General features: G+C 30.2%; 1 protein-coding gene and 1 long non-coding RNA gene across 2 annotated transcripts; one reads left to right on the top strand and one right to left on the bottom strand.

Moving 5' to 3' along the window:
- Positions 1-1,402: 1,402 nt before the first annotated feature.
- On the top strand, positions 1,403-6,998 carry LOC107864251. Its single transcript, XM_016710587.2, has 4 exons — positions 1,403-1,870; positions 3,129-3,357; positions 5,199-5,351; positions 6,306-6,998. Exons 1-4 carry the CDS (start codon positions 1,661-1,663, stop codon positions 6,980-6,982), a joined length of 1,269 nt encoding a protein of 422 aa, XP_016566073.2. The 5' UTR covers positions 1,403-1,660; the 3' UTR covers positions 6,983-6,998.
- A 12,447-nt stretch (positions 6,999-19,445) lies between these two features.
- LOC124896987 lies at positions 19,446-20,002 on the bottom strand. The gene is made up of 2 exons (XR_007053363.1): positions 19,737-20,002; positions 19,446-19,620 (listed from the first exon to the last, which is right to left on the bottom strand). It is a non-coding gene; the product is annotated as an uncharacterized LOC124896987 (long non-coding RNA).
- Positions 20,003-26,198: the final 6,196 nt, after the last annotated feature.

Below are 26,198 nucleotides of genomic sequence, written 5' to 3' on the forward strand. Positions count from 1 at the left end.
TTTTAAACTATGCAAAAGAATTATTAGACAAATAAATTTAAATGGGGATATTGTTTTCATTAGTTAAATGCATGAGTGATAACTCAACTAACACCAATTGACCATCAAAATCGCTCAATTTTATTTTGTGTTTCAAAAGTTATTTTATTCTGCTTAGTTAGTTTAAGTAATTATTTTAACTGAAATATAATTTTCGATATATATTTAATGATGTAACAGTTCTAAATTTTCAACAAAAGTTATTTTAAAAAATAAAATCAATATTTAGATTTATTTAGGACCAATCCATTCTAAATTCAATCCAATTCTTGACCGATCTTCTTAAAATAATTTTACTATACAAGAGATTATCTTAATAATTAAAAACAGTATGATTGTTCTTCGATTTCTAAAATTCTAAATATTATAAATGTCCTTAATAATATTGAACCATAAAAAATAATATTATATAATCTCAATTAAAAAAGAAAAGCTGATTCATCACCTCTGAAATTCAATTTTAATTTTTGACATTTCAATTTTTCAAAACCAACAAAAAGGAAAATATAAGAAAAGATAAAAATTATTGTCAGAGTTGATTGGCCAATTTTTTTTTTTCTTTTTTTAACAAATATGCACAGATAAGAGCTAGGATGGAAAAAAAGGATTCATTCTACTTAGTACCGAAACTGGAGGAAGAAAAACCAATTTGAGAAAAAAGACAAAGAAAGAAAAAAAAATACTATATAAACAAAAAAGCAACCAAGAAAAGGAGCTAATAATTATTTGACCAAAAGAAGTTAATGGTCGAAAAAATAAAAGAAATGAATATCGGAATTGATCTGATAGTGGGACCTAAAAAGTTCATTTGTCAAAATATTAAAAACCTCGTATAATTATTACATTATATATGGGACTCAAACTAAAATTTTTCCTTTTAGAGTTGTACTCAAAAATATTTTGTATATCAATTCATCACTTTATCCTTATTGATTAAACTTAATTTTAATTTTGTCATTGATCGTTCCAATATTCTCTCTTTTATATAGTAAAATTTTTTATTTTTGATTTGTTTAATAAAATTATATCTTTTACTCTAACTTTTACTTAACATATTTAATACACAAATACATTTCACATGTCTTAGGTCACAAAATTTAAAAGTATTATTTTTTTAAAAAACTTTAACTCTATGACGAATCAAAAGTAAATAAATAAATTGAAATTGAAAATAATGAATTGTACTTGAACATACTTTTTGGGTACATAATGACCCAAAACTTAGGATATGTAATTAAAAGTGATAAATAAATAGTCCTTCAAATTATAAACATAAAGTAAAAATGATAATTTTTTCACTTTCGCCCACTATAACAACAGTTGTCTCAACAAGTTTTTTAGCCAACTAATGTTATTATCGAGCAAGGAATTGTGTACATTTTTTTGAATGACTTGATTCGCTAATATTATAAATTACTCGTCCCTTTTAATTAATAAAAAACTTGTGTACATTCTCAATTCATTTTTGCACAAAGGAATTAAAAGTATTCATTATTATCTTAAATATTAATTCTATGGCGAACCAAAATCAAGCAAATAAATTGAACGGAACATTTTTTTCGGGTATATAACGACCCGAAACTTGGTTAGAGAGGGGAGTTTTAGAGGTGTTTTTCCAAAAATGTTAAATATAAGGAAACGGAATTTGGGATGGCAGCAACTAAGGCGTTTATTATCAACGGCAATTCCACAAAGGATAGAAGATGAAGGTGACTGGTTTTATTCATCCGAATGGTGGGCCCCTACCTCCGCCGGCGACACAGTTTTCCGTTCAATTTCCGATGACGGAAACGGCGTCGTTTCTGTCGTAGCTTGTCCTTCTTCTAGACCAGTTCAGTCTTCTCTCTCCCTTTACTCTCTTGTTATTTTTCGACAACTCCTAATTTGTCTTAAAATGCATGTTCTCATTTGACTAATTTTTGAAGCTAAATTCAGTTAGATTAACTTGATATTTAAATTTAAAATTTAAATACTTGAAAGTTGTACTTATTCCGTCCTTTAATAGTGGGTAATTTTACTATATTACTCTCTGAATATAATGGATTTAATGCTTTGGAAAATGCATTATATAGTGAATTATATTTAATGCTAAGGGTAAAATAGGTGAATTTTCATTGATTTTTTAAATTGAACAAGTATTATTGGGCATCTATTTTTAGTATAGTGGACAAGTAAAGATGGATGGATGGACGGAATATGAAAGAACACTACTCCCTCGATTTCAATTTGTTTGTCCGCTTTCCTTTTTAATCCATTTAAAAATGAATGAATATTTCCTTTTTAGTAACTCTTCGATTCTAACTTTTTACATGGCATGTTTAATAACACAAGATTAACGGGCATTTTGATACATTTGATACCACAAGGTACAGAAGTATTATTTACTTCTTAAACTTAGTGTCGAGTTCAAAATAGGACAAGCTAAGTGATGATTCTCGTATTAATATGATGAGTTGGTCAAAGTTTATGTAGTTTGACTCCAAGCGAAATGTGACATGTGAAAGTGAACGGAGGGAGTATAGTTTTCAAGAACTTCAAATGAAAGACAATTACTGCGTGTTGTTTTTTTCTTTGAGTCGAGGGTCTATCGGAAACCTCTCTACCTATGAGGTGTAGGGGTAAGGTTTGCATATACTCTACCTCTCCTGTATCCACTTTGTGGGATTATACTTGGTATGTAGTTGTTAAAATGTAAGACAAATTGCTGAGCACGCTCCTTTATATCTTTTGAGAACTCCTAATTTATAGTCCCTAAACGTTGGCTCAATGGTAAAAGTAGTACGATGTGGATGTGTTGCAAGTGCAGAAGGGTAGAGGATCGGCCAAATTATTCAGAAGCTGAAAGTAATGTGTTTATCCATATTAGAAAATAAGCTCCTGAATTCTCTGAAAATGCAAATTATGTGAATGGATCGAGTCAACATGGAGGGAAATGGGTGATATCGAGGATTCATATAGATGATCTGAACTAGTTTGCCATTGAGATGTTGTTGTTGTTTTTGTTACTGGATGTCATATTTCCGCTAAAAATGTATTTTTTTCTGTTAAGAGTCATTAGTGTAAATAAGAAAAATGATTTCTTTTGACAGGAAAATTGTTATTGGGCAAGAACAGAGAATTGGCTTCAGAAGAGGTATGAAAAAATATATCCACCGCGTGAGCACGAAGGAAATTTCAGGATTCTTGGTTACCAATGGCGTAATCTTCACTTTAATGACGAAACTCGTCAAAGCACAGTTAAAATAATGGCTGCTTACAGGGATTCACATCCTGGTTTTATATTCTTGATGCAGCAAGCAGAGTGTCTCGCTGTTCCATGTAAGTATCACAGTATTATTATCTGTTTTGCAATTCCTATGCAATCGTATAATCATGTAAATAGAGTATATGATTCTCTATGAGTAGTTCATTACCTGTACATTTAGCTTTCCCCAAATATAATGGCTTTAAATATTAGTCCATGATTTGCACATCAACTATTCAGGGCTCACATGTAGAACATTTTCACGGATGCGCATGCCTTTCCTCTGTTTGTGGTAGTAAGATTTTGGTGTCTTTATTTCCTACACGGAGAGACAGATAAGGCATGCTTTAATTAAAAAAATTGGGATGAATTGTACTATGTTGCCTTGTTCTTTTCATTAACTGGCTGATCCCCCTAAATAATTAAATTTTGTTCTAGTTTTGCATTTGGTTTTTGAGTTGGTCGGTCTGTGTTATCGAGAATTGATTTTGCTGCTTTACTATGAAAAAGGGCGTGAAGAATTTTTCATTAAGGGGGAATATACAAGATTCTCTACTTTTTCCCTTTCCTGCACCAATTCCTTTTCATGTTTTTTCTGTTCATGTGCAACTTTTGTTTGTCATAGCACTGAGAAAGATGAAAGTAAGAAACCTTCATGTAGTGCTATTGTTTACTTGTGTTTTAGCTGACTGACTTGTCATTCGAGGATAGAGGTCACTCTCTTATGGTTAAACATTTTGGAGGTGAAAGAAATATTAATATCGAGTTTACTAACTATTGAGTCACTTAGTTTTCGCTGAATTATATAACCAAAGTAATAATCTTTCAGTTTCTCTGTGTTTCTTGATCTCTATAGTATCTTCATCAGCTAGAAGACTTTAGGTTTCAACATTAAAGAAGCTTCTTTCGTCTTTCAACTCGAACTTTGGTTTTCAATTGAATACCATTGTATAATATTACACAATGGTCCCATTTCAGGTGCCACAAATTAGGAAAAGAAAATACTTCCAAACAATATTGACGATTCTTGTCGTGCATATTGGGCACTGAACCTCGAAAATGTACATCATGCCAAATTTGCTTTTGTTTTCTCAGGTCTTAGCTCTAATGTAAGAATTGATGCTCAATTTTTAAAGCATTTCTCTTAAAACATGTGATTTCGGTGGGAAAACGATATGGCAATATCATACAGAAATCAGTATAGGTGGTTTTAAAAGATGTTTCTAAACATTAGAGTACATGGTGCCTAGACAGTATTTAAGTTCTTGACACTAACAGAAGATTGACTGCTTTCTGTGCTGAATTTTCTGCATTTGGCACTTGTTGCATGACATTAGCTTTTAATGAATTCCTGCCTAAGATTTGTACAGATAATTTTCTGGAAATAGTTTCCAGAATAGTTCGTACGGACACTTGTTTATCTAACTCTCATTTTTCAGTGGTTTCTTTGCTCTCTTACCTGGATTGAAAGAGAGAAAAGACTTCCCTTTCTTTCTCTTCTTTATTTTTTTCATTACTTCGATGAATTTCGGCTGTGACCAATTCTGACTAGCTAAATAGGTGTAAGAAAAGCTACCTGAAAAAAAAGGAAGGTGCACTTTGAACTAAACTCGACGAATTGTGTTTTGCCAGAGTGATTAGATTATCCATTCGTAAGTAAAAAATAGAATGAATATAAATAATGGGCATAAACAGGAAGAGGTGGGCACTGTGGGCAAATGGATTGGAGGAGCAAATAAGCATGTGTATTTCGCTACTATAAACTTCTGCTGTTGAGCTGCTGATATTGAAAATAAAACTAAGATGGTAAAGAGTATGAGACACTTTTTTCATTTCAGATCCCTCAGTTCTCCTCAATGATGACCATTCTTTCACATTTTTAATGCTGCATCTTTTTCATATCATCTCTCTACAGATGTGAAAAGCATGGTCTCAGCTGGCTTGGCTACAATAGCATCTTGCAAATTTGATCTTGAAAGTGCAGTTTATGGGAGAAAACCAATGAAAATTTTATGCATTGGGCATGGTGGAGGAAGCATTCCGTTGTTTTTGGCGAGTAAAATCCAAGGTTCGGTCTCAATGCTGTTTATCCTACCTCTTCTCTCTTTTAAGTCTGAATTTGAGCATTCTTTTGGTGGTGGTGTGTCATTTCATAATGTTTGAATGCAAAAGCATCATACAAATCCTTCTTGTCACTTGATATAATATTAAATGCACATTTTTGTTCTCCTCTTGGCATAAAATCTCATCTTGAAGGAAAGTATTGGGGCATATAATCTGACATGAACATGATGCAGCCAGAGATGATACAGGAAACTCAAGATTTTATGTTTCTTCTGTTATAGTTGGTACTGTGAGCCGACTCTAATATAATACTGACTGAATTTTTTCAAATTATGAAGGAATTTATTTGCATAGAAGATGTACAGGATGCAAGTTGTAGAATAAATAATACAATAGTGTCTTTTAACCTGAATAGTGTTTGTGGTTTGTTTCTGAAGGCTTTGTTTGGATTATATGGAGGAAATCATGAAGGGTTTGGTCTCTGTGTCATACAGAAAATTCTTCGCAGTAGTTTTTGTTTGGTTCACATGGATGGGGGTACATGATAAAGGACACACTGTTTGTTCCTAATAGTAGAACCCTGTTATCCAAACATTACAAAGTCCGTAGTGGTCTCCAGACTTTTCAAAATATGCTTGTAAAATGGACACCTCGGAAAGCTTGTATTATTCTAGAATAGATATAAATATCAGATTACCTTGAAGAGAAACTATGATGTTCTCTGCTTTTTAATCCCATTCTCATGTTTACTTCGTTGGATTCAGTTTTTATTGAAAGTTATTTAAACTTTTTCTCTGCTTTTGAAATCCTATTCTCATGCTTACTCCATAGGACTTCGGTTTCTGTCAATTGTTATTGAAACTTTGCAGGCACTTGTTCCTTAACTAGGTTCGTCTTGTTTTGGCTTACTAATATTTGCCCAGCTATCTATTTGGAAATAACTGCTGCGATGTATCAGGTGCTGAAGTGCACATAGCTGAAATCGACCCTGTGGTAATCTCAGCCTCAGTCCAAGCAATGGGGTTCCCATCGTACTCAATTATGACCCCAAATGGTAGTCGTGCATACTCAACTCCTGATCCTATTGAAGAAGTTCTATGGAAAGGCATTCATGAGAGGATTCAATTACACAAGTCAGATGCTGAGAAGTTCCTCCTCGAGAACAAGAATCTTTACGATCTTGTTTTCATCGATGCATATGACGGGGAAGACATCTTTCCTCACGCGCTATGGGATACAGATTCTCCATTCCTCAATGCTCTCGCTGACCAACTTCACCCTGAGCATGGAACCATTGTCGTAAACCTTCACTCAGATGTAGACTTCAGGGATGCTGATTTCAATCCGCCTGGTTCTCACCTTTTGCCAATGGGGAAGTATATTTCGAAAGTGTGCAGATCATATAAAGAAGTTCTGTTGGGGAGTAATAAGAGTTCCTATAATGGTCTGGCTTATGTAGTTTCTGTGCCTTGGGTTTGTAATACATCACTTGTTGTGTGTAGAGGTTTAGGGAAATCTAGTAGGGATATGGTCATGAAGACTATCATGTCTAGAGCTCGAGTTGTTGAGAATATTCTTGACTTGCCATTTTCTTGTATGCAATATCTGAAACGAGGTTTTACTTTGGTGAATTAATGTGAATTTATCTTGAGCCGGGGTCTATCGGAAATAGTTTCTTTACTTCTTTGGAGGTAGCGGTATGGACTGCGTACATTTTACCCTCCCTAGACCCCACTTTGTGGAAATACACTGGATTTGGTGTTGTTGAATTAATGTGAATTTAAAGAGTTTTGCCTTCTCTTCAAAGATGTCAATATTAACTTTCATTATATTACGAATGGAACTTGTTGTGCCCCAAGGTGTGGCCTAGTGGTCAATGACGTGGGTTGAGCTCCATGTAGACTCAGGTTCAATTCTAGCAGAGAGGTGATTTCTTCCTATTTGTTTTAAGCTTGGCAGAAAGAGTTACTTGATACCTCGAGGTGGCCAAAGTTAAACAGTTAAGGGAAAAAGAGAACTTGGGTGAACCTTTTCAATATGCCTTTCCAATATGCCTAAGCTATGGCAAAGTTTTACTAATATAATGGTAGTAGATAGCAAATGATGGACGAATTGATTGAGGTGCAGGTAAATTGGTCCGACTACAATTAAAGAAAACCTTTTAGATGAAATGGTCGTACAATCCAACAACATCTAGTGGTCAATAACACATGAAGAATTTAACATGAAAAAAATTGACATGAAAAAAATTGACGTTCTTCATAAATATTGATCATGATCACATACTCAGTTGACGTGTAATCTTTAGTATTTCATATATCGATACATAGCATAATAATGAAATATCAATTAATCAAAATACCTCTTGGTTTGTTATTAACCCTCTTAAGTACCTTCGAATATTGTTTCTTGAACAACTTTGATACAATAACTTCATAGTACATCATAGGCTATATTGCCTATATATAACACTTAAAATATAAATTAAATAAACCCACCTTGTATGCAAATTCACTATGTACACAAAAAAGTGGAATAAGCTAATATTAATATCTTTCATAGTACTTGACTTAGCTTTAACATGTTATGAAAAGTCAAAAAATAATTAAACTGTAACCGTGTAACGTGTGACTCCTCGACAAGCAGACACGTATTCATTGGCGGAGCCAAAAATTTAATGAAAATTGTGCAAATTTTCTTCTCAATTATATTAAGGGTATGCAAAATTTAACCTCTGTACACACATAAATTTTTTATCGAAAGGTGTAAACATGACTACCCTTCGCCTGAGGTGGTTCCACCCATACATGTGACAAATTTAATACGCATATAAGATAACTTATATATAGATAAAATTTTGAGTTCATGATTTATGAATTTTAGAATAATTACGTTGTCAAATTAATTCAATGATGCACATGAGTCCATAAAAAGGGGATAAAAGATCAATGATAGTACATTACTTTTTAATTAAATCAACTGAATTGCAATTTACTAAATTAATTACGTGTTTACTTGTCGACAATTGGTCACCTGCAGAATTGTTTTTTCAAGTTTTGCAGAATGAGTAATTATCAAGAATATATCTATAGTTAACTTAAAATTACTCATTCTGCAAATTTTGAAAATAGTTTTACAAAGTGTAATTAATTATAAAGTGCATGTGACAAAACGTATCGTTGAAGTTATTATATATAGAAATTTAACGCAAAAAAAGTCGATAAAACTGATTTAGCTATCTAAAAAATAATACTAATAAGAAAAAAAAATTATTTTATTTTTTGAACAACCAATTAAAGAATGACACACTAACCACAAACTCAAGGAATAACTATTTTTTGGGTTGTTAATTAATTTTTAATCAGTATTTTAAAGTTATTTGGTATTTATTCACTTATTAAAGCGGAAAATAATTTTTTTGCTAAGAAATATCCCTAGTTTAAATAGGAAAAAATCTTCAAGAAACTTTTACTGACGTTTGAACATTTATCTGTTAGAATTTCATGAATCATTTATATGTTTGAACTCCATAAATTGTTCCTGGAGTTTTGAATTCTTTCGTTTCAATCCTTTTTTCTTAGTTTTTTTTTTAGGTTGTCGAAAAAGAATATCTCTTTCGTCTTTTGCCAACTCTTTAATATTAATTTTTAAAATGACATATTTAAAACGATAAGACAAAAGGGCATATCTGGTACATTTTATACATCTTTAATTTAAGACTACAAAATTTAAATATTTCTCTACTTTCTTAAATTTTGTGTTTGGTTAAAACTAGACACCAAATTAAATCAAATGAAATATTATGTTTCAACAGTCATTATCATATGGTAAACGAGGTTGCAAATAAAGAGATGGCGAATTCAAAAATTGTACTTTATTAATAACATAAATCTTGATTACATTTGATTCATCAAGTTTATTTTCTAATTTGCTATTGCTAAACAAGTAGCATAACAGTACATGCTTTTCTAACTAGGTGCAATGCTTTGTTGCGCATCCATTCCAGCAGCTGCTCATTAGCTCCTTATCTAGTAAGAAAAAATTATATTAAATTGTCATAAGTTTGATTTATCGAGACAAATATAGATAAGAATAACAAATTAGCATAAAAAACAAATAAAGAGATCAAAGTTTAGCAAGAATTTGGTGAGTTGGGTTGTGATATATTTTTCAGCTCATATTAGTCCAACTCATGTCAGCACAAGTAACTTTTAGGCGATCTAATAATTCATCGATTTATCAACTTTGTCCATTTTGATCCACTCAATTCATTTTAACCGGCTCATCTGACACCTCTAGACTTGAACTTATGTAAAAAACTATTGAATATAAAAAGATAATGATAAAAAGTATATATACCTTGTTTAAATTTGAAGCAACGCTTGATTGACCAAGCTTACGATTGATCAACACTTTAGAAGATGGAGGAGGAGGACAATTCTGATCAATGCAATGTGATGCACAAGCAGGATCAAAGTCACATGCAAAAGCACAATTTTCAGCACAAGATATATCATTTGTAGCACTAGCATTACCATTTGCTACAAAAATCACAAAAAAGAAAAATGACAATGTTAAAACTTTTGTGAAATCCATAATTTGTAATATATGTATTTTTTTTTTTTTTTTTATATTTTTGTATGTATGTGGGTGATTGATAAACACTAAATTAACCCTATTTATAGCCAAAGATTTTGATTGAATGTAAGACAAATTGGAAGGCAATCTGATAATGAGATTAAATTATACTCAAGTAAATAAATATAATTCACTTTGGTCTTTGGCTATAATTTTTTGGTAATGATTACTGACCATAAACCAAGTAAATAAACATAGTCCATTTTGGCTTTAAATTTTTGGTAATGATACTGACCATAAGACAAGTAAATATAGTTCACTTTGGCTATAAATTTTTAGTAATGATTACTGACCATAAAATTTTAATCACTAATCAATTTTTCTTAATAGATAACTTCTGGAAAAGCTTCATTTTGGTCCTAATATTTTTTTTAATTTCAAATATATCTCTTGATTGCAAATTGATTATTCATTTCCCAATTCTATTTCTTAATTAGCCCCGTCAAGAATTTTTGATTTGGTTTATAGAAATTAAATCATCACTATTACTGTTATCTAATATTGAATAAAATAATGCTTTTGTTATATAATATTATTCATTATATGATAAAATTTGTAGTGATCATATAAGAAATAATATTACATAAATAATTTGTGCTGTAATTTCTTAGAAACGTACACCTATAATTTTCTTATTTGATTACATTTGAGGTAAATATTTTAATTCTTTAGTAACACAAAACTGTAATTACATTTATTTGGTAATGTTCAAACTGTAAATATTCTATATTTTTTCCAATAGTGTCAAGTGGTTTGTTCTTAATATGTAAAAAAATTTATTTTGTTTGACACACTTTATGTGACTAGGGATTGGCATGGTATGGTATATACCGAATTATCATACCGAATCAAAATTTTTGATGTTATGATTTTTGATATTATGGTATTTGGTATGATATATGGTATACATTTTAAATTTTTTTGATATATGATATGGTATACGGTATTTACAAATGAAATACCGAATACCATACCGAAGTATATATATATATCAAAAAAAAAAAATACGTAGTATTAGTATAAAAATGTTTAGACTTTAAAACTTTCGCTACTCTATCTTGATTGAAATATCTTTTTAGTGTAATTGACTAATAAAAGGAATTGTTTGTACTTCTTTTTCAATATTTCTCATGTGTAATGCATTTTTATGATACAATTAAGACATGCTTTTGAAAAGTCGAAATAATAATACTCTAGTATACGAGTATATATTGTCAAAGTTAAACAAACTATGGTTACCAATTATCATACCACAAAATACCGAAATCAAACGTCAAAATACCGAACCATACCGAATTAATATGATATGATAATGGTATAATATTTTTAAAAACCGAATACCAAAATTATTATACCAAAATTTCAAATACCGTATCATACCATATCATGTCCACCCCTGTATGTGACATACATAAGACTCCATTCATGTATTGCCACATGGATTTGTGGATCCCACTTACATAAAAAAAAAAAAAAGCTTAAGTCGTTTCTTTCTCGCTATTCCTTTTCAACTTTTCTTTTTTATTCACCTTTTCTTTTTTTGGTTTCTCATTCGCTGTTCAATACCCATATTAGAGCCCAATTAATTCAGATTCGCACAGGGTAGGACCTCATTCGGGAGGTAGTGCTCCCAACAAAGTTTTCTCCATGCCCAGGGTCGAACCCTCGGCCTCTGATTAAGGGTGGAACAATCCTATCCGCTGCACCACAACCCATGTTGGTTTTATTCACCTTTTCCATTTCTTCTTTTTTCAAATTTTATTATTTTTCTTATCTTAATATTTTTAATCCAAAATTTTATATTTTCCTCTTTTATGCACAAAAAGTGCCTAACTCAAAGTTTCGACCTTTTCTTCTTCTCCCCTGACTTCTTTCATCTTTTCTTTCTTTTTTTTTCATCAACTTTAAATTAATTCTATAATACATAGAAACTATAATTATTTATTTATTAAAATAATTTCATAATTAAGTTTTTAATTCCCTTGATATTTGATTGAAAATTAAACTGAATAAAAATTATATTAATTAAATAAATTGATAGTTTTGTTTGACTTAATTTTTTTAAATTGATAATGTTTGAATTGGATGATATTATAATTATTTGTATGAAATAAAAAATGTATCAGTTTTTATAAATAATTTCAAAATATTTTGTATAATTTTTCATCAAAATTTTATTACTGTTAAATTTATTCAAACAGACTGATAGGTTTAGGCTTAAATACCTTTTTAAAAGAGAGACATGAATCAAAATCAATTTATGTGAAGAAAAATTATGAGATTTTTATCTGAATATTTTTATATTTTTTATGAACTCAATTAACCTAACTAAAGTTTATCGATTTAAGACAGTATTTATAATTCAAGAAAATTACAATAATCATAATAAAAAAAGATAGTCCATAATTACAAATTAGCAACAACTAATGAAATTTATTTTTTAATGGCAAATGAAAAAGAGATAAATAGCATTATTAAAAACTACAAAACAAACCAAAACAATAATCAAACCAATAAATGTGTATTATATTTATTTTAGTTTGCTTTAAATAATTAAAAATTAACTAAATTAATTTGATTTTGATTTTAACTGAAAATTCATGCAAATCAAAATATGAAGAATTCTACTTAAAGTTCATCTATTGATACAAAGAAAATCGATTAAAATTGTACTACACGCGAAAAAACCTTCATCTAATTAGGTCAACAAACAAAAATTTTCAGAAATTATTCTCCAATATTAAACTTTTGAATCCAAAAATATTCTAAATTATGTCACAAAAATGATACATAAACACTTTCTATAAAAATTCTTTAAAAGTCATACAACAACATAAGAAAATAAAATATTTTGAACGAAAATTGAAAAAAAAAAAGAAGATAGAGGAGCAAGTAAAAAGGCAAGCAAGACAAAGGTATTGACAACTAAAAGGCATGATTCTCTTTGCTTGTAAATGAGTCTCATTAGAGTCCATGTGTCAATAAGAGACTGCCTCGTATATGTATGAGTTGTCATATCTCATACATGCTAAAATTTTTCATTATTGTGATAATTCTCATGATGATTGTTTTACTTTTTATGTATTTTGATTATTTTGTCATATTCTTCCTTGTTGGTTTATATTATTTAGAGTAAATATATAATTACACCATCGATCTTGTCTGAGTTTTGCAAAAAGATATCTAAACTTTAATTTTAATCTATTACCCCGTGATTTTCTTTATTTCGTTGCAAATACATTATTTTTCGCTGAATCTCAGTCACAATAAAGAGAGTAGATGCACGCACCAATCAGGTGCTGCCACGTGTCAAATATTTTTAATTTCAAATTTTATTTATTTATTTAATATTTTTTTTCCTTTTTATTTAATTTATCACCCCCCCTCTTCCCCCCCCCCCCCCCCCCCCCCCCCCCCCCGCCTCCAACAGCTTCCCCGCTCCCCCCACGCGTCCAGGTCAACAGCTCCCCCCCACCCCCCGCGTCCAGTTTCCTCCATTAAAATGGAGCTTAAAGCTCATGTACAATTTTCATTTTAATGGAGCTTTAAGTAAAGCTCCATTTTTATTTATGACCCCACCCCACCTCCCCACCCCCACCCCGTCCAACAGCTCCCTCCCCCATTTTCGTCCAGTTCTCTCCATTAAAATGGAGCTTAAAGCTCCATTAAATGAAGGTTGTACATCAGATTTTCTTGTTATGGTGATGTTGTTGTTGTTGCTTTAATTAATGTTGTTGTTGTTGTAATTGATGTTGTTGTTGAGTTATGGTGATGAAAAAGAAGTTGGGGAAGAAGACAATGGTGGATGGGTGGGGTTGCGGGGGTGGGGGGTTATGAAATGATTTTAAAAAATAAATAAATATTAATTTTTAAAAAATATAATTATATATTAAATTATTTACATGTGGTAGCTTCTAATTAGTCAAAAAAGTCATTTTTTACCTTTTCACGCGCTTGTGGCGCGTGTATACACGTAGAGGGTCAAAATGATGTATTTGCAACGAAAAAAGAAGATTCGTGGGGTAATAGGTCGAAGTTAAATTTTAGGTGTCTTTTTGAAAATTTCGGACAAGATCAGTGGTGTAATTATGTATTTACTCTATTATTTATGAGTTGTGGGATGGTAGACACAGTCTTTGAAGTATTTGATAGTGATTCATATTAGTTTGAGGTTTTGAGTAACCTTCAAAGTAATATAGTTGACTTAGGTTAACATATACATTTCAAGATCCGAGCATTAGATGGTAATTATATATGTTAGTTCCAATAAATCGAGAATGTCAATTTTGGATTAGTAGCATGGTTGGTTCGAGTTTCAAGACTATATTATGAGATTTGTGTGTTTAGACGAGAAATTAATTATTTTGGCCTAAAAAAATTCTTGGGGTGAAACTTGCTGATAACGATCTCCTTTGGTAAAATCTATGATTCTATTGATCGAGTCCGAAATAAATCTCGAGGATTCGTTCAAAATATTTTGAGACTTGGACAGACTGTTGGTGCCCAATTTATGGTGCATCAGTCAATTACCCACCACGGTCGCGTGGCAAAGGGGACGCGGTCACGTTGGGTGGGGGAGATGTTCATCATGATCGCGAGGTCTGGGTCGGGTTAAGCATCATGCTCGCGTGTCTCTTTTCCACAATTGCGATGATCAAACTATTTAGGGCTGACATTGACCCTCGCGATTGTGTGGTGGGTGCGGCGATCACGAGGCACTATTCATCAGAATAATATATGAATCTATTTTCACAATTTGACTTCATTTTCATCATTTTCAAGCTTGGGGAGTACAATTTTTAGATTTAAGAAATTTTTTTTATCAATTTTGATTTGGGTAAGCTTCTTAACTCATTTTTACCCACTATCCATTAATTATGTTGCAAAAATATCTTCAACACTTGAATTTTAAATTTGAAAATTAAATTTTACCTGATAAAGTAAAAATGATATTTCGATGATTTCTATCACAATTTAAACTCTATTTTTGATGGAATTTCAAATTTGATACCCTTAAACTTAGAGTATGGACAATATGATCCTTTATTAAAATTTTATTTTGCTCTTTCATTTTCAGGATCACATTTTGAAGTGATTTTGGATCCAAAATCAAAGTATATTAATATAGGTATCAATAAACTCCTAAGTACGTATAGAAATTATTTTCAACAGATTGGGAGCGTTCTAAATCCATTCAGAAGGGGAAAACTTTGTGTATAAGTATTCATGTTCGTGTTTTTGACTTTTGAGGTGAATTATGACTTAACTTTCTTCAGATCGAACTGGATAGATAACTATTCATATAAAGTATGCTATGAGTTGAGTACTTTATACTTATTTTCATATTTTTGAAATCATTATTTCTATCATGTTGCCCATATGGTTGCTTATGTGATCTTTATTATTGACTTAGAAGATAATTATCATTGATATGCCAGTGTAGGGGCTGATATCGGTCTTGTTTGAGCACTAATGGTTCTTTAGTATTGTGTAATGTCCGTGCAAGGGTTTGAATTGATATCATTGATTTCTTACACGTTTCTTTACTATTGTATTTTCATAAGAGGACTTATATCATGACTTATCGAGATTTGTGTGATTTGAGTTCTTTCATACCATTGCTGAGTTGATTATTGTATGTTGTTGACCTTGCCTTTATCATGCATACTTATTCATCAATCACTTTTATGGAACTAATATTACAATGGAACTTGAATTTTCTTTGCAAAAGAAAATATACTATTTTATAAAACATCTTACCCAAGATAAGTGCCGACAAGTTCAATTGATGAGGTTGTGATTAGTATATGGGTAGCAAACCCTACGTGGATCCTCTTCCGAAAGTTGAGGCTCAGAGGGTGTATACGAGGTAAATATTTGAACATTGCATACATACCATATTATTGTGTTGCACTACTTTCATATCTTTTATATGAATGATATTGTGAATTGGACTTCTTTATTTATGTGGTGTTGATATTTCTTATGCTATTATTAAGATTGTATTATTATATTGTTGGGAGCTGTACGAGACACATTATTCGTAGTGTATGTTACTTGTTTAGTTTTCTACTTAGCTTGATCGACCAATGGTGTCTACTGAGTACAAGTGGACCGTACTCACTCCTACTTTTGCACCCTTTTGGTGCATATCCTAGTTCGAGTTCTATAGACGAACCGTGATTTTTTGTGCAACTTTGAGATCTCGAAGTCGGGGAGAGCTCCCTGTCCAGAGTATGTACTCGGCTTCATCTAGTTTCTTATGTCTTTACTTTATCTAAGATACAAATGTTATGTATCTGTACATATGTTGGTTTTTAGAGAGCTCTTTACTCACGACGCTAGATCTTTGGGGTTTTGAAGTTGTGTTATTCAGATTTTCATTTTGTTATCGCATTAGTTCAACTTCATGTTAAAAGTCTTGTGTTTTGTTTTATTGTATATATCCTTTTTGTTCTTGTTCTCTTTCAGAGAGGGACTTACCTACTAAGGATGAATTAAGCTAGGTGCCATTATGACTTCGAAATCTGGACCGTAACAATTATATTCATATTAAGAATATTATTATATGAATATTTTTTTGTGTTTTTATTTCTTAGTTATACACAATTATAAGTTTCCTTATTGATATATCCAAATTGCAAAATACTTATTTTTTAGCAAAACACAAATATATTTTTTCTTATTTGATGTAAAGATTCAATATAAATGAATGTTAATACAAAATTCTTTAATTGAAAATTAATCAGTAAAAAGCTAAAAACAAAACAATTCGAAGGATACTATTTCCTTTATTCTTAAATAAGTGATGTTTTAGCTAGATAATCAAGAAGATAGTAATGATGTTCTTCCAATTTTATAATCTTTGAATAAAATTTTTTTTACAAAATTAATTAAGAGTGTGATTTAACTAATATATATACCTTATTACTTATTAGTACTAATTATTTAATCTTCATTTATTTACGTGTCTCTTAATTTTAGAACAATTAATTATAAGGGTAAAGTTCAAAAAATATATAATGCCCTCTTGATCATTTAAACTGCCAACTACTTTGAGACAAGTATCTTTAATAAACATGTCACCTTCAATTCAACTTTGAAATAATTAATTTATCAAATTTTAACTTTATTGAGAAAATTTCAAGTTTTCAAGTTAAAAATCAAGATTTGAAGGCGAAATCATGAAATAATCGTTGGGGTTTGTACAAAGATAGCATAGAAATCATACTTATAGGTTAAGGAACTTGAATTTGATGTTTGATTGAAAATGGAGTAACTTTTAATCTTAAATATTAAATTCTTAAACTCGAATTAGCCCAAAATATGAGGAAAATGTGTGTGTGGGGGGGGGCAGACATAAATCTTAGGTTTGAGAGCTCAACCCTCTCTCCAAGCGCAGAAAATACACTAGAAATCACCCAAAATAGAGCTTTAGAGGTCCAATAGTGGTGAAAGAAATGAGAAAGCGAGGAAGAAAATTTTGACTTAAAGTTGTTATACCCGGTTAGTGCTATCACGCTAGGCAGGGGTAACGCCATTAGCGTTAGGCCCGCGCCAACAACGTTGGACCAGCGCTAACAGTGCTGCAACAAAGATTCATCTTCAATACTATCCCCAATAGCGCTATCAGGCTTACACCAACACCAACAAAGTCTGTAATTCCAAAGACATAATTTTAACACTCGAAACTCATCTAAAGCCCTATGGAGATGAACCAATAGTCCACATTGAACATAAAATGTATTTCAGACCGAATGGAATCATCAGATTAACCAACAAAGTTTGTTTTCAAAATATTGACCAAAGTCAATCATTGGCCATAACTTACCAACATCCCGTCAAAATGCTCAAAATTACACCGGAAGCCTCAAGACTCAAACCAATTATGTTACTAACGTAAAATCGACATTTCAAAATTGATGCAACTAACAAAATTCTCAAACAATGAATGGATCTCGAAATGCTGACTCAAAAGTCTTCCAAAATAAAAAATTCACTTAAAACTCAACCAAACGCCTCGAAAACAGTGCCACCCACTCCCACAACTCACAAGTACTATAAAACCTATTGAGAGGGATAAAATAATTAAAACACAAATAATTCTGGAAATCACCATGAGGGTTATTATAGTTTATCAAATAAGCACTTAACTATAAATATTTGAATGTTCATAAAATGTATGTATAAACCACAAAATGCTTATAAGTCTAACTGGCTTAATAAACTTAAGACAAACATCATCATATGACGCTGCACACAATTTGACCTGGCAACAAGAAGAACCAATTTTATTTTGTGAAAACTCACATACATATACTATTTTTACTAGCTTCTTTTTCTCTTTTGTAGAAGCATAATACAAACAATGGTTATAACCATTTGTGAATTAAAATATATGAAAGATATCTTAATAGTTTGGACATATACCATAAGTATTTCGTTCATGTGCATTGTGACAGTCTAGTGGCGTTATCTATTGCACGAAATTGGTGTCTCGTGAACTAACCGAACACATTGAAATGGATTATTAGGAGTTGTTAGTCGATTGTATATCACCGAGTTATGTTCCCATGAATGAATAATTGGATGATGTTTTCCCAAAAACATTGAAAAGATTGCAATATGAACATCTACTTGCAAGCTGGGTATTCGGGATCCTCATGCGTAATGAAGTAAAAATAGTCCTATTTGGGACAAGAAAGCAATTATCGTATCCTTATTTAATTTGGACAGGTAATTCAAGCCTAGACTATAAAAGGAGTTGATATTGTGAATATTGATTCATTGAGTAAATGTATCTCTTGTTCTTCGTCTCTGCATCTCTATTTTAAATAGAATTTACATACTTAGTACGTGTTTCACATTGAAATAAATTATTATTCACTTTATTTTAAAAAATTAAAATTAGAGTTGATTTGTGTTTGACCATACTTTTTGCAAAAGATACTTAAAATTGAATGTATATCTTTTAAATATGATTTATATTCTCCAATTTTTAAGAAATTGTAAAATCACTCAAATTGGTTGATTTACTAAAACATACAATCAAATCTGCTCTAAAAGAGTATATCTCAAAATAAATATTTACATAATTTTATAGATTAGATCATATACAAGCTATTGTATACCGTTACAAATATTTTTTTACTTTATTTTGAATTTTTGAAGTTGGAGTTGAAGACCGAGTTGCGCTTGATTATTATTTTTGCGAATAATACTTAATTGTTTGACTGTAATATTTTTCTTTAAAAACATAAAATATGATTAAAACATGCAATATAACTTAAATGAAGGCATTTAAAAATATTTTCAAATTCCAACCTGTAACTATATACTTATTTTTAAACAAAGCATAAGAAAATTCCAAACAAAAAAAATCTCATCAAAAAATGAATCCTTAATTTCTATTTATTAGGAAATAACAAGGAGAAGGTAAAAGAAGTTGCAGATCAAAAGATTGAAATATTCAAAAATAGAACTTCATTAATAACGTAAATCTTGATTATATTTGATCCGTCAAGTTTATTTTCTAATTTGCTATTGCTAAACAATCAGCATAAGTACACGCCTCTCTAACTAAGAGCAATGTTTTGCTGAACATTCATTCCAGCAGCTTCTCATTAGCTCCTTATCTAATAAGAAAAAAATGTTAAATTTAGTCATAAATTTGACTTATCATGACAAACATAGATAGGAATAACAAATTAACTTATTTTCATATGAAAGATAAGAAAGGAAGTATATATACCATGTTTAAATTTGGAGCAACGTTTCACTGAACAAGCAAGCTTACAATTGATTAATGCTCTAGAAGAAGGAGGACGAGGATGGCAAATCTTATCAAGACAACGTGATGTACAACCAGGATCGAAGAGACATCCGGCAGCACATTTTTCTGCACATTCTACACTAGTTTCGGCATTACTATTTGCTACAAAAATCATAATAAGGAAAAATAACAATGTTAAAACCTTTGTGAAATTCATAATTTGTAATATATGTGTTCTTTTTAATATATTTGTATGTGGTTGATTGATAGACTTTAAAGTAACCCTATTTATAACCAAATATTTTGACTGAATGCAAGACAAATTGGAATGCAATCTGATAATGAAATTAGACTATACCAAGTAAATAAATGTATTTCATTTTGGCAATAAACTTTTTTGGCAATACTTTGACCATAAATATTAGACTAGTTTTGGTAATGCTTCCATAATAAATAATTAAATAGTTTTGGTAGGGATTAATGACCATACAATCTTAATCATTATTTTTTCTTTTGGCAAAATAGCTTGGTGGACCCTTATACTTGTTTGAATTTGTTATTTGAATGTCTATACTTAGACTTTTGTTATCTAAACCCCTGAACTCATTAAAACACAATATTTCAAACCCCTCTGGCCGTTGACCAAGCTTATGTGACACAAAATTGGATGAGTTGGATAAAGTGTGTGACTACACGCGCATGTCGCGAGTGAGGGTCATTTTTTGGTGTTATTACATTAAACCATTAAAAAAAATTTAAAAAGACCCCCCCCCCCCCCCCCCCCCCAGCACCAGTGTAGCCCCCCTCCCCCCATACACATAGCACCATTGCAGGGGATCTCCCATTGCAGCCCCAAGTTGTTCCCATTGAATAAGAACAAATACACACACTCACAGACTAAACAGGACACATACAACCACGCCATACACACACATAAGCTGATATACAAGCACAACAATCCACACACACACCGGATTCACAAATTCACACATACAAATTGAGCGAAAAAGGGGAAAAATCAAAGAAGACGCAAAAAAAATGGAGGGAGAGTAAAGGAAGACACAAAAAATCACGCTGTCTGCTCCATCCCACCAAAAATCCAACCCAAAACTCCATTAACAACCTTAAACCGTTAAACTCGACCCCAGTTGTATATTTCGGCTACAAATCCACCGGAAATCGCCACAGTTCCAGTCCAACAATCCTAAATTGACCTTCTCCGGCGACACTCATCGGAAAACTCTGAAACCGAAAACCACAGTCCGTCAAACTCGCTGAAATAATGCGACACAACCAGGTTTCACTAATTTTGAGATTCGACGGGATTGATCACAGTAGACACTCACAATATATACACACACATATCTCTCGCATACACTGGAGAGAGGAGCTCCTCTCAATCATCATATACACAGTCATTTACCCATATCCCCACAGACAAAGAACCAGGGAGTAGTGAATTTTTTTTTATTTTAAATTTAAAATCTTCATTTTCAATTCACTTTTTAATTTGTTTTAATTTGCTTTATCAATTTAAATTTATTTAGTATTTAATTTCTTATGTGCCATTTTTAAAATGACGTAAAATTTAATGCAACATTTAAAAATAATGTGGAAGCTGGCGTGACAGCAATTGTGTTACACACACCGAAATAAAATTTAAAATGTTAAGTTTTATTAAGTTCAGGGGTTTAGATGACAAGTACGAAGGTCCACCGAGCTATTTTACCCTTTTCCTTTAGTAGATAACTTTTTGAAAAGTGTGATAACTACAAGCAGTCATTTATACTGTAATATTTCTTATTTGATTACATTTAAATTGTAAATACTATAATTCTTAATATGTCACCCGACTTTGAAAAAATTACATAACCAAGTAACCTTAAGATATTCAACAACAAACCTAGTGTATTCTCACACAGTGGGGTCTGGGGAGGATAAAATGTACGCAGTCCATACCCTTTAGCAATATTTTACCTTTTTTAGGAAAAAGAGCGTGACTTGAACACCTTTTTTTACCTTACCCTTATTGTCACGCTACTTTACCAATTTCAGTTTCTTCCAACCTTCTATTTTTTTTTCAATACTATTTTTATCTCTCAAGATCTTGATAAACATTGCATCCATCAATTAAGGTAATTTTATTTTACAGTTAATGCATACTATATTTTCTATATAAAAGTCTTTTATGTATTTTACTGTCGAAATTTTCTTTCAAATTTTTTATTCTTCTTCTGCGATTTGGTCTATTAGTTTTTTTTTGTGTGTGTGTTGAAATTTTTAAAGTTTTGGTATAATGGCACAACATGCAAATCATAGTAGTTCGGTTAGAGGTATTCAATCGATGAATTTAGTTTATGATGAACTACCATCGTTTAGTCTTGGGTTAACACAAGATGAAGATTTAACTTGTGTTCTACTAATATTCAACCTAAGGAAGGTGTTAACAGTAAAGAAGTGAGATTGAAGCACCGTAACAATCCGAAAAATATTGTGAAAAAAAATAAAATGAAAAGATTTGAGAAAATCTTCATCCCAAAACCCACAAAAATTAAAAAATCGATTAAAAAGAGAAAGTCAGATGAAAAAGGTGAATCTAGTAAAATTGCAAGTATCGTTTCATCTGATTATGAATCCGAAGAAGAGAAAATGAAGGAGGTATGATGCTATTTGTAAAATTTTATAGTTTCTGGACAACATGTTCATATATGTATTATATACATATATATTTTGTACAAAGGTTTGTTACTGATAAGAATTGTATATGTTATGTATTTTGCATATTTTTGATATATATTTGTATTTAAGATATGTGTAAGATATTTGTATTTATCACCGATAAGGTTTGTATTTGATGTTCAGTTGTATTATATTCTGGTTACTTAAATTTGGACCATTCATGTATTCATAAAATACATATGTATATGTTGTAATATAAGTATAATATGTATTCTGTAAATACATAAGTGGCACTATTTTGACATGTAAAGTATATACATGCTACAATTTAGATATGTTTTTATTTTATTTACTGCTAAGATTTGCATTTGATGTTAAGTTGTATTTGTTATTCATTAGATTTTGACTATGATATGTACTTCTTTATTCTTGATAAGCATGATTTTTGTACCAGTTATGTATAAATAAAATACATATGTATTTGATTTGGTTGAAATATATAAAATGTATTTGTTACCGGTTAGATATATATTTTTTTGTTATTGCTAATATTTGTATTTTTTGCTTAGTTGTATTTGTTATTCATGAGATGATGACAATGTTTGTATTTTGATGTTTGATAACTTAGATATGGACCAGTGATGTATTCACAAAATATATATGATAGTTTTATGTATATATAGTTTTATTATTTGGTACGTAGAAAATACATATGTGGCACTTTTTAGATATATAATTGTATTTTTTAATGTATTTGAAAATACATATATGATTCATTGTCCTCTGCAGGTCATGATGCTGTTGTGCTTGCAGAAATTGAAAAGTTAGTAGATGTTATACCTTTATGTCTGTAATTTCTATGAAAAGAGTGTATTGATATTAACAATCATCCATATTACAAAGATAAAGATAAGTTGAATCTATCTGATGTTTGTTTTACAAGTGATTTGCCTCAACAATCAAGTGGCAGTTTGTAAGTACTGAATATACATATTACATGTATAATGGTATATATTCATTTTTAACAGATTTTTATTGCTAAATGTATTTGCAGAGACTATGGATTGTATATGGTCACATATGTTGAGATTCTTACTTATGATGAAGGTGTTCCTTATGTTGTCTTTGATTCAGACCATATTCACACAAGCTATGCTTCACTTTTGTGGAATTATGGTTCGAGAAAAGAAAAAGATGAGGAACAAAGTGATGATGAAGCACCAATGAGGTCTCCTAGAGAAATTGGGATAACAGAAGACATTGAAGTTCTTGAAATTTGATGTTTACTTTTTAATATTTTATTTTTGACAATAGTTAACTTTAGATGAACAAATACGTATTTTAATAGTTCTTAAGTTTCGCGTATTACTTTCATGTTGAAAGTTTTGTAGAACTTGACAGTTATATTTTGATTATTGATGTTGAATCAGCTTAAATTGAATATTTCGTTGTTAGTTTTATGTTTCTGTAAGACACATGCAATTATGCATATGTATTTTTCCAGTTATGCATATGTATTTATAAGGATGCATATGTATTTTATATTTCTGCATATGTATTTATATGCATATGTATTTTCAATTAAGCTTAGGTTTTTTAAAGATGTGCATGTGTATTTTATAGTTCTTTATATGTATTTTTTTTAGATTTTTAATGTTTGCATATGTAGTTTACGTAGAACTATCCATATATAAAATTAAAAATACATATATGTATTTTTAGATTTATACATGTATATTCCAAGTTATTATATTTTTTTATTGGTTCTGTTGGTACATTTATTGATTACAAATATAATGACGTTGAATAAATTTAAAATAATATTTTTAATTTTCATTTTATGTTGAATATCACATTTGTTGTACATATATAGATGTACAAATTTTGATTTGAATCAACTTACATTGAATGTTTTGAGGTTAGTTTTATGTTTTTTGATTAGTTTTATATTTCTGTTAGACATATGCAGTTATGCATATGTATTTTTTTAGTTATTCATATGTATTTTCTAGTTCTGCGTATGAATTTATATGACTGAATATGTATTCATAGATATGCATATGTATTTTCAGTTATCCTTGAATTCTTACATATGTCTATATGTATTGTTTAGGTCTCCATATGTTATTTTTCAGATATTAATGTTTGCATATGTAGTTTACATAGGACTATACATAATAAAACTAAAAATACATATATATATATCTGTATCAATATATTTAATTAGGATAAGTTACATTCATTTATTCATAATGAACTAAAATAACTTGCAAGTTCAGTAAATAAATGCAACAATTTTAAGAGTAAAAAAATTCAAATACATGAAACATATGACTTCAAATACATCTTCGATAATGCATCAAGTGACTTTCTATAATTTTTTTCACGATTTTTCATAGATGCCACATACATGCATAATTCGGTACATCTTTGTAAACATCACCAACAACTTTTATGATGCTTTTATTACTATCAGAAACAACACACATGTGTTTTCTTTCATTGTATGCCTCCTTCAGATTCTCAAAGAATCAAGTTCAAAATTCATCATTTTCTGAATCAAACATACACCATATGCCAAAAGAAATATATGTCCTGCATATGTAAATAAATATATATAAATGAATAATCTGAATGGTAGACAAACACTCTCATTTAATATAGTAAAAAAATGTATATGTCACATTACAATTGTTTCACATATAAAAATCTAGTTAACATGTTGATGTTATACATTTATAGAGTAAATCATGATTGCTAATACATATTATATTATGTGTTCTTTTCATGTATGGTAGTTCAAACACACATATATTTTATACACGTTGAAGGACATGGTAGTTGAACACATATACCTACTATATATATATATATACATATTGCTGAAAATATATAACAGTGAAATGTAATTTTTTGTATAACAGTGAAATTATCAAATACATACTATTTCATTCTGTCAAATTTGCAAAATAAATAATAATATACAACTGTCAAAATAAAATATAATGATTTTTATTAACCAAACAAATGCATCAATAACATATAATTAAACTCAAATAATCTGATTGCGGTAAACTCATAAGTTATCATTAAGTTCATGTCAAACACAATCAGAAAAAATTATGAATATATAAATAAATTTGAAAAAAAAAATGAAACTGCTAAACGCATATCAATTAAAATTATTTTTTTAACAAATACGAATAACATTCAAATTTGTACGGATAAATTGAAAAAAAGTATTTCACAGAAAACAATGGCTGCTAAATTTGCTGAAATTCATATATGAACTCAAAATTTGAATTATACTGTATGGATACACAGAAAACAATTTGAGTTCATATATGAACTGAAATTGGAGTTTGCATATGGATTTGTAGAAAATAATGATTGCTAAATTTTATGAAATTCATATACGAACTCAAATTTTGAATTATAGTGTATGGATTCACAGAAAACAATTTGAGTTCATATACGAACTCAAATTTTAGTTCGTTTATGGATTCACAGAAAGCAATGGCTGCTAAATTTGATGAAATTCATATACAATCGCAGTTTTGATTTTTTTATTTTTTTTTTCTTTTTGAAATTTAGATGCTAATCAAACATTAAGCACAAAATTTGATGAAATTCAAATACACAAATCAAATTCATTTTTCAATACTTGTAATTGTAGTTTTTTTTTTTTTTTGAAATCTAGAAGCTCTTCAACTTCAATCTGATTTTTTGAATTTATTTTGGATTGCTGATCATGGAAAATGA

Source organism: Capsicum annuum, chromosome 3 (genome assembly GCF_002878395.1).
Source record: "Capsicum annuum cultivar UCD-10X-F1 chromosome 3, UCD10Xv1.1, whole genome shotgun sequence".
Classification (NCBI taxonomy): Eukaryota; Viridiplantae; Streptophyta; class Magnoliopsida; order Solanales; family Solanaceae; genus Capsicum; species Capsicum annuum.

Coding starts and splice junctions, on each gene's coding strand:
- LOC107864251 (XM_016710587.2), top strand. CDS start 1,661: ATGTTAAATATAAGGAAACGGAATTTGGGATGGCAGCAACTAAGGCGT. Junction 1,871..3,128: donor CTTGTCCTTCTTCTAGACCA/GTTCAGTCTTCT, acceptor TTCTTTTGACAG/GAAAATTGTTATTGGGCAAG. Junction 3,358..5,198: donor AGAGTGTCTCGCTGTTCCAT/GTAAGTATCACA, acceptor ATCTCTCTACAG/ATGTGAAAAGCATGGTCTCA.